Source organism: Glycine max, chromosome 8, assembly GCF_000004515.6.
Source record: "Glycine max cultivar Williams 82 chromosome 8, Glycine_max_v4.0, whole genome shotgun sequence".
NCBI classification, from domain to species: Eukaryota; Viridiplantae; Streptophyta; class Magnoliopsida; order Fabales; family Fabaceae; genus Glycine; species Glycine max.
In genome coordinates this window covers 12,029,724-12,039,969 of record NC_038244.2, presented here as the reverse complement: position 1 = coordinate 12,039,969, position 10,246 = coordinate 12,029,724, and the positions used below count along the sequence as shown (strand labels likewise).

Genomic DNA, 10,246 nt, shown 5'->3' with positions numbered 1-10,246 from the left:
TTATGAACAAAATAAATTATATTATAAATATGACATATTTAAATTTAAATTTAATAAGCCACAAAAGTACAATTATCTATAACACAAAATCAATCTATTAAAATAAAAAAAAGATTTCAAGTCTAAAAGTATGAAATAAAAAAATATAATATATATTTTGGAAAGAGTAATTACATACTCATTTATGTTTTAAAAAATTAATTATTCTTCTTCAAAATCAAGACAAGTTTAAATAGATACATAAAAATGGGAGATTTTTGTCATCTCTAAATTCAACTCAAGGTTTTTCTTATGACTAAATTATAATTTTGATAATCTTATAATTCTTAATTTATGATTCTCATCTTCTTTATTTATGATATAGATTTTCTTATTTTTTAAAATCCATAATTTTATTAATATTAGTGTTTATTTTACATACTTTTGGAATTTCAATTTCCCTATAATTTTCAAGTCAGCGGTTTTGGTAGACATATTGCCCACGTGTTCTTCTTATGTCTTGCCAAACTAACATGTGTAGCGCTCACATACGAGTGACACGACAATCTTTCTAGGAATAAAATTCTTTATTCACTCCCCACTCCAATGATTAAGAAAGCGTCCATGTATACTTTATTCACCAGAGAATATTTTATTTTTAAAAACCGTTAAACTCCAATTACTTGTAATTAACGGTTGCTTACGAGTGCAAAAACATTTTTTTATCATTTTAAAAAATAATTTAAAATTACTTAAAATTATATCATTTAAAGATTAAATATATGAATTGGTCAGCTATAACATGACATTGCAAGGACTAATAATTATCACAAAGAATTCAAAATGAATTAGTTAAAATTGCTGCAACGAAGACCAAAGAAGTGGAGCTATCATGCAATTTTGCTTAATAAAATCACACGTAGGACCAAACATCCGATGGGATCATTCGCTTCGTACTAAATAGCATTTTAGTTTGGAAATATTATAATTATAATTATTCGTTAAAGATCAACCCAGCTACTTTATAAATAATAGACAAGCGAAAAACTAGGTAAAGAATAAATCATATGAAAGCAAAACAATCATCAGCACTTTATTCTAAAAATATGACGAATTGACAATCTTGAACTTGAACAATAATGTGTAACATTTTAAAATCATTAAATTGGAATTCCAAGTGACAGCCACTTATCCCTGCCACTCAAATAAATCATTCTCAAATGTAAAATTTCCATCATGATGAAATTTAAAAACGGTTTTTGGGACAATATCCCATCTAGAAAATTTATTAAACAAAATTTGCGGCAGCCATTAGTCTAAAAAACTCTTGAAACTCAGAACGGTTTTTATCATCGCCATCTAAAAAACAATAATAATAACACTGACTCAGCACTGAAATTAAGCACCACCAGAACCATACTTCTTGCCGAACACAAGAACCTGCAACTTGTCGTAACCAGCAAGCACACCAGCACCAGCAACGGCACGGAGGATGTTAGCACCGGCACCCTTGAACAAGGACTTGGCGCCCTCATTCTTGAGGATCTGTGTGAATGCGTCCAAGGAACTCTTGTACTTGACAGCTTCACCAGAGGTCATCATCATTCTTCTTCTAACAGTGTCAATTGGGTATGATGCAAGACCTGCACCATTGGTGATGAGCCATCCGAGGGCAAAGCTGGCAAAAAAGCTATCCTGCAATCATCAAGGGAAATTCATTGCATAAGATTTCAATAAAAACCCTGAAGAACCTTTTGGTTGCATTAACATAATTAAGTAATAAAGTATAACTTTGGTCTTTGCAAATAGTTTTATTTGAATTAAGTTCTTCAAATTTATTTTTATTTTAATTTTAGCATATTTAAAATTATTTAAGGGTGACTACTGAATTTATACATAAAAGAGATGAGAAGGATCAATCCCTAATAAAATAAAGTAGCAATTCAATCCCTCAAGATTATAAATATGGGACATTTTAGTCATTACATTCAAGGAATAGGACTATATTAAGTTAAAAAAATTAGAACAAATTACTGTATTTTCTCATTAGTCATTTCTTAAAATAACCCATGCCACCACTTAACAATGACTAACACACGTCCAGTTATGTTACAGGCCACCACATGCACCTCAAAATGGCTAATGACACAACACAACTAGATTAAATATGGCATAGTCAATATCACATTATCACCACTATATAACTACTACCCAGTAATAAAAACTATTAATATTTAAATATGTGAAAGACTTCCAAAACAAACAATTTCAAGTCTAAAATCAAATCAAAAAGCATGAACTTGATGAAAAATGCACTAGCAACACTCCATAAGAATTTGATTAAACAGAATATCAAATATATCAGTTATAAAGGGGCCAAAACCAACCTGCAATGATCCGGTGAGGACAACTGGTTTCACGGAATCATACAATCCAAAGTACAGACCACGATACACAATGATTCCAACACATGAGATGTTGAAACCACGGTAGAGCCCAGCAACACCATCAGATGCCAATGTCTTCCTGTAGACATCAACAAGGCCATTGAACTGTCTCTCTCCTCCCTTCTTTGCAGCCTTAGCATCATTGGCAAGACGGGTACGGGCATAGTCAAGAGAGTAAACAAACAAAAGGGATGAAGCACCAGCAGCACCACCAGAGGCCAAGTTGCCAGCAAACCATTTCCAGTAGCCATCCCTATCCTTCTTAAAGTTAAAAAGCCTCTTGAAGTAGTCCTTGAATGCAAAGTTCAAAGCCTGGTAGAATACAAACAGCAAATTCAGCATCACATTTTTTGGTGTTTTAGAATTGAAGTTTCACCTTGGTTAAAAAAAGTTTGCATTAAAGGTCATCATACATTACCAGAGTCAACTGTAATTCTCATTGGAAAACACTACATCTATAGTTCATATGAAAATTACAAAATAACTAACCTGGGTAGGGAAATAACGGATGACATTTGCAGTGTTTCCTCTCCATAGAGAAACAACACCCTCATCTGCCATTGTTCTCTTAAAGCAATCACCAATACCCTTGTAGGGCTCAGAAAGTCTACCAGTTTTGATCATCTCATCCTGGTTCTGGATCAAAAGCTTAACACGTTCAATGGGAGCAGCAGCAGTTTTTGAGACAGCTGCTGAAACACCTCCCATGAGAAAGTCTATAAGAAAATGGCCTTTCTCTGCTGGAGCAGCAACAAAGACGGGGGAGGCAGTTGTTGCAGCAGCAGACAAATCCATAGTAGCTTTGCATGAGGGCATCACAGGATACTGCAATGCAGCATTCGAGTAATTCCCAAAAGAGGGTCTTTGGTACATTGTGGGGTGGCAGTAGGCTCCTTCATAACTCCTAATACCAGAAACACCAGAACGGAGATGGAGCTGGCCAGCAACCTTGTCCATGATTGTAGGGTGTTGGACCTGATCAAGCATGTTTGCTTTCCTGAAGAAAGTATCCAAGGTCAAATAATGTCACCATAAAAAAGGCATATAGCATCATAACAGCAATCAGCAAAGGCATTCACTAAACCATGGACATTGGCTACGATAAATCTAGCGGTGTTCTATTTGATAGACAAGACACAGGTAAGGTCTAGCACGCAGTTTTCAATTTGATAGTCAAGACTCAAGACAAAGGTAAGGCATACAGAAAACTTAGAATAGAATACACCCAGACATCCAAAAGTATTAATAAAAAGGAACTTCATGCTATCTGCGTCAGGATACAAGCAAAACATGGTGGTAATCAGTATGTCGAGTTCATTAAGATTAAGTATGACAAAAAAACTGTCAGATACAAGTCCTTATGCAGTAACCATCCATAAAAGAAACACTCCTATTTATTTGGAATACCAATATTCAGTTACAAATTGCTACAGTATAGTTTAGAACTAGTATAATCAGTTATTTATAAAAAGCAAATCTAATGAACGAGGAAAATGAGGCACTTACTAATATTCATAATCCCATAACCACAACTAAACAACAAAGATCATAAATTGTCCTTTAACGGGCACAAAAGGATCACTTGGACAGACAAAACAAAAGAAAAACAGAAATAAGTCGGAAACCAGTACAGATCTACAAAACAAACGGAGACTCATATCAGAACACATAAAAATTTCAGCCTTTTAAGGACCAATAAAAGAAAAATAAATTCAGATCCATCCATAAAACAATGGCGATCTCTGAATCTAAAAAAGACTAGATTTTCAAGGACGATTAAAAGAAAAAACTAAAATAAAAAAGCCCATAATTCTAAATCGAAAAAAGAAAAGACCGTTATTCTAAACACCCACTCACAAAACAGATTCGGCTTGCAGATCAAGCCAAGAGAACACACAAGAACAAACCGACACAGATCTTTCAGTTCATCGGATTCAACAACGGTACATCAATGCCCAAAACACATACAAAACCAAAACAAATCGTATCCAACAGTAAAAAACAGTTCAAACCAAAAAAAAAAAAAACGAACACAAAGACAGCATCATACGGGCACAGATCTGAAGATCGAACCGAGAAAAGAGGAACAAAATTGTTCAGATCTTGAGAGAAAATGCGTGAAAGGAAGCGAAGGATAGAGAGAGGATTTTACCTTTCACAAATCAAAAGGGTATTGAGATGCGAGAGAATGGGAGAGATAGCGAAACACGGCGTGCTTTGAACGAAGTGAAATGGAGAATAGTGGAGCCTTTCTTATTGCGACCTAGGTCTACATGGAACCCACCACGTGGACACGTGTCGTAATTTGATTGGTTTGCACCAAATTGGCCATGATTCGGACCCTAATCACCGTCCATTCAGTCCTTGGCGCTTGGAAGCTTCCAAAGTCTAAAAAAAGTGACAATTAAAAAAAAAAAAAAAAAAGTCCTCCAATACCATTGATATTTTCATGACCAAATACATTTTTATGAGTTTCATTTTTATACTAGTTGATTCTAGTACAACGGATATTGAATCTCTTAAACATAATCTAAAATTTAAATTTTATAAATAGAAAAATATAATTAGAAAAAAAAGATTTTACTAGAAGAAGTTAATCACGTTTCGCTTATCAACTAGCAATATGGTTAACAAAAAAAGTATTTGAGATAAACATTATTATGTTATTAATTAATTATTTAAAATTTATTTTTATAGATATTATTTTCTTTGCCTTATAATAAGTAATGTAATAAGTTGTTTTACATAAACCAATTGTTAATCAATATTTTTAGGAAACCGGTAAAAAAAATTATTAAAAATTATATGAGAGCATATTTTAAAATTATAAAAGAGTGTATTTTTTTTATATCCTGATAAAAATATTTCCTTTTTTATTAATCAGAACTAAAGAAAATACAAGGAATTTACAATATTATATTTTTGTTCAATCAACCCAACTATACATCTTTGGTAAACATTTTCTCTTTTAAAATATATGCTCCCATATAATTTCTAATAAAAAATTTCTTCTTTTAATAAAAGACATTTGTTAGCATTTATCATTTTAGAAAATTAACTTTAATATTAATATTAAATTTGAAGGCTTAAGCAAAATTTATTAGAAGTATTAATGAAAAAACAATTAATATTATAATTATGTTCTGTAAAATTAACTTAAAAATTATCTGATAGCTGAAAGCTGGTAGTCATAAGTTAAAAAAATTATCTTATTAAAGAGTTTCAAATGAAAGAAAAATAATAAAATAATTATTTATTTATAAAAGATAACAAAGAAAATGAATTAATAGTTAGATACATTAAGGATAAAAGGGAAAATATATATATATATATATATAAAAATTTAAAAACTAATGTTTTAAAAATATTACTTAAAGTAACATATCAAAAACTATTAAAAATTAATAAAAAAAATGTGTTTACGAAATGGTCAAACAAGTTTTTCAATTATTAAAAAATGCTAAAAGTTGACTAAAATATTTTATTGAACATAATTTACATTGAAAAGTTATCATGAAGTTTATTTTGTAATAACTTTTTATTTAAATTGTAATTTTGATCCTCTTATTTTCATAATTATTTTATTTTAATCCTCCAAAATTTTATTACAATCTTTTTAGTTTTCAAACTTTGTGATTTTGATCCTATGTTAATTTCTATATTGTTTATTATGTGATATGACACATTTAAGATGAGTTTATTAAAACATAAATATGATTATTGTTTAATTAAATTAAGGAAAAAATGAATTAAATCCAAACTCTTCAAACTCTTGTTGTTGTCCTTGATGATGGACTCTTCCCACCAATGGTGTTATTGTAGTGATGGCCAGAGGAGGGAGTCGAATGTGTTGCTTGAGGGAAACAGGTTCTGTTTTCGGCTTCCATGGGTTTCTGATCCACGAAAAGGCCCACTGGTCTTAGGGGCTAATGGTGGTGCTGGTGCATGATGGTAGGTCCAATCTCTACTGAAAGGCCCCTTGGCATCCTTGCATAGATGTATGCTTTTAATCAATGAATTGCTTATCCACCAGGGTTACACATCAATAGAACTGTTGATATAAATATTGTGCTTGGTTGCTACTGCCCGCATTTGCTTATTAGGGATGAAGGCAAGAAGAAAGGGTTCAAGGTGTATTACAATGAATAAATAAATGCCCAACAGATAACAAGAAGTTAAAGTAATCAACCATCCCAAGAACTGGAGTTCACTCTTTAGTGGATAAAAGTTAGAGTAATCTCCATGCTAAAGGAACTAACTAACATCTTCAATGAAACTGTTTATGATCTTATGAAGATAAATGAAAAGGACTTTAAGGACCACATGATTCAAGAGCTAAAATAGATGCAAAAGGAGATGCATAAAAAGGAGCTCAGGTACAAGCTGAGATTGTTGCAACAACTGATGAAGTTGTGGATAACGTTGCCATAGTCAATGAGGTCCTCATTGATCTCATTAACACTAGTGCATTGCAAGACAATGAAGAATCAACAAAGTCCAATGCATAAAAGATTGATAAGGTTGTTCATACAAGTAAACTTGAACCTACGTCCAAGTAGGTTGACACCTCAAATGAAACCACTTCAATGGAAAAAAGAAATGTTTGATGTAATGGTAGTCTACTCAAGCAATTTTGGTGTTACTCCATTCAACTATGTTGATCCCAGTGCATTAACTAAAAGACACACCAAAGAAATGATAAGTCAAGTTATGCAAACATATGTTGAGTAATAGAGGGTGGAAAATGAGCAATACAAACTATTTATGCATAATACTATTGCTGCCCAATTTAACAATCTTGGTTCCATGTTATTGCAAAATCTTCAGCAAGCTCAAATGCTACGATGGGGGTTGCTGCTGCTGTAGTCGTCCAAAAACCTCCACCCATCCAATTGCAACCTTTCATTCAATAGCCACCACTAGCAAGTATATTGCTTGCACCTGCTGAACTAACACCACCATTACCAACTTCAACACCGCCACTTCAACCACCCCTACCACCACCAAATCAAGAGTGACAATGATGTCTAATCATCAATTTTTTTTGAATCCTATGTCTTTTGGTTAATGATAAAATGGGGGAAGGTTAAAAGAATTTTGATATGTATATGCACTCTGCTAAATAACAGGTGTGGTTTTGGTGTTATATGTCGTTACATATACGTTTTGTATGTTTATCTTTAATACTTATTATCTGCAACATGCATAAAAGGTTGTTGAACTCTCAGGGAATTTCTAACAAATCTTCATACATATATGTACTCTTATTTATTTGCTCTAACACATAACTCATAATCATGCATTATCATTCTATCATATCATGATTATATTTTATTTTGGTCAAAATTTTATATGATTTGTCATGATAAAAAATGGAGAGATTGTTGAGATTTGACAATCCATCATTAGACGATTCACTCTTACCCATGATTTTTGATAATTATATAGATATAAATTATTGATGAACTAATAAATGATTTTTAAGTGATTAGGACTTACTACATATGAGTACACTTGGTATTATTTTATATCTTATAACTCTTATTAATATGCGCCCAATCACAAGTGCAATTTGTTTTATTAAAGAATTATTATCCAAGATCCAATGCATTGTTAATTAACTAGCGTACACTCTTTGTGAAAACCAGTGTTCACACACTCTGTTGCTTTTATTTGTGTCTAATGGACTTAATCACTTACGCATTTTATTTTATATTAAGTATAAGTAATGTCCAACGTTGTACTTAAATCCATGTTAACTGAAAAAAAGGAAGTGCACAAACTTATCTTATGTGATTTCATTTTTGTCCCTTGTATTTTGAATTGCTAACATTTGAATTTTAAGAATGAAAGAACATAATAGAAGGGAATAGAATGATTGAAGAGAATATTCCTCAAGGGTCATTTTCGCTAAGGAGAATAAGCACATGTAGTTGTTTGTACTGTATTCTTTCTCTCTCAAACCAAAGCGTGACATGTTGCACTACTTCTAGTTTTGAGACAATGGTCATATAAAAGACTAGCAATAATCCCATAATGGATACTTCTCAAAAGTCTATAAAAAATTATTCAAGCTCTGCTATAAAAAAATGAAGCATACCAAGAGAAAACGAGCAAAAAGAAATTTGAAGAAAAATTTGTCAAATTATTGGACAATACAAACTACACTTAATTAGTTCATCCTTTGCCTAACAAAATTATTCTTTGTATTCAAAAATAATTTTTTATCCACTTTATCGGGTGATTTGAGTCATTATATTCATTCAAACTTTTTGTTTTTAAAAGTCATAACTGACTTAGTGTTAAATAATACTCGAGTGTTTTAGATCTAGGTGGAGTCTAAGAGTATGTTAATATGTCATAGAGAATATCGTTATAGCCAAGGGTGACAAAATAAAATACTTATTTGTAATCAAATTTGATTAGTGGAACCCTTCACATGTGTGTAAATGAGAATTGAACGTATTTCTGTTTGAGTGAACCAGTATAAACTAAGTGTTGTTGATTCTCTCTTAAGTTAATTGATTAATATTCTCTTAAGCTTATTTGACACACTTGATCACACAAGTGTTATTTGAAAAACCTTTATGAAAACTTTCTTTTATCTTGCATTGGACGATAATTATTTGTTTTCACTAAAACTATTTTTCGATAATTGGACAACACAGTTAGTACCTATGTTTTTGCATATCTATTCGTGAAAATCATTCATTAATGAAAAAGTTATCATATTTGCTAACACACTATTCAATCCTCATTCTAGCGTGATCTTTGATATTTCATGTAATTTAGTCACATTTATGTTTCTTGTATTTTTTTTTGTAATGTATGATACCTATGCTACGAGGAATGTATTATATTTATCCATGTATGATGTTTGATTTATTTTGTATATTTATTTGTCAGCCTTGACATTATATTGATGTATAAATATTTATATTTTTATTTTTCACATCTTTAGAAGAATGTTAAAAGTGTAATTACATTAATACTCTTAAGGTGTTATATTTAGTGGTATCAAAGGAATCCGATACAAATAAGAATATGTGTTATGTGTCTTTATGTGTTTTCTTAGTGCATTGTGTAAAGTTGCCTAACATTGTTGGTGTGTATTAGTTATTTGTTATACCATAAATTCAGTTGTGCTATCCTGAAATATTAAGATTGACCATCTTAATACTTTGTGCGACTGGAGTAGAACATTATGACAAACAAAAATTGAGATAGGAGTAGTTCCTCCTTTTGGCATGCTCAAGCAAAAACTCTTTTTATATGAATAAAAAGAAAATGAAGCTGAAAAATAGTGTATCAAGATCGAATAGTGGTATTTAGGACTGAAAAGAAAACAAAATAATTTCCATCCTTAATCTTATTTTTTTATTATTTAGATTACAACACAAACTAACAAGTATTATACAAAGAAAAATATTATAGACGCATCACCAACATCTTTGTCGGTAACGAGGTCTTCACCACCATCTACAATCTAGTCCCTCCACACGACCCTCTTGCTCCGCAAAGAAACCATTAGCACCCCCTTGCACTAGGAAGCCACCAACCTTCGTTGTAGATAATACCCCCACCCTTTTTCCACCCACACAATATTCTATTTGTGTTAGCTTGTTTTTTTTCGCAACATTTATGGTGATTTTAGGCTGCCAAAAAATTTGTAGCAATTGAAAAATTGATATAATGTTAAACACAAAAAATTCACACACAATTTCTGCCACATGTCTGCCAATGTAACTACCACTTCATTACTCAGCAATTTAAATTAACAACAGAAACTAAAAACAAAATGGATAAATTTATGAGTGAAC

The 10,246-nt window shown here is 31.6% G+C and overlaps 1 protein-coding gene across 2 annotated transcripts; it reads right to left on the bottom strand.

The window, feature by feature from the left end:
• Positions 1-1,108: 1,108 nt before the first annotated feature.
• On the bottom strand, positions 1,109-4,723 carry LOC100819556 (ADP,ATP carrier protein 1, mitochondrial). Of its 2 annotated transcripts, none has more exons than XM_003531394.5 (4): positions 4,579-4,723; positions 2,916-3,423; positions 2,367-2,738; positions 1,109-1,674 (listed from the first exon to the last, which is right to left on the bottom strand). In XM_003531394.5, the coding sequence occupies exons 2-4, from the start codon at positions 3,411-3,413 to the stop codon at positions 1,378-1,380; spliced, it is 1,167 nt and encodes a 388-aa protein (XP_003531442.1). In that variant the 5' UTR covers positions 3,414-3,423; positions 4,579-4,723; the 3' UTR covers positions 1,109-1,377. The 2 variants fall into 2 exon arrangements, with proteins under 2 accessions (XP_003531442.1, XP_025985416.1); XM_026129631.2 differs by having other exon boundaries at positions 4,477-4,650.
• Positions 4,724-10,246: the final 5,523 nt, after the last annotated feature.

Excerpts from the sequence above, each read along its gene's own strand:
- LOC100819556 (XM_003531394.5), bottom strand. The coding sequence starts at position 3,413 with ATGCTTGATCAGGTCCAACACCCTACAATCATGGACAAGGTTGCTGGC. Across the intron at positions 2,739-2,915 it reads TCCGTTATTTCCCTACCCAG|GCTTTGAACTTTGCATTCAA; the intron begins GTTAGTTATTTT and ends GTATTCTACCAG. Across the intron at positions 1,675-2,366 it reads TCCTCACCGGATCATTGCAG|GATAGCTTTTTTGCCAGCTT; the intron begins GTTGGTTTTGGC and ends TGATGATTGCAG.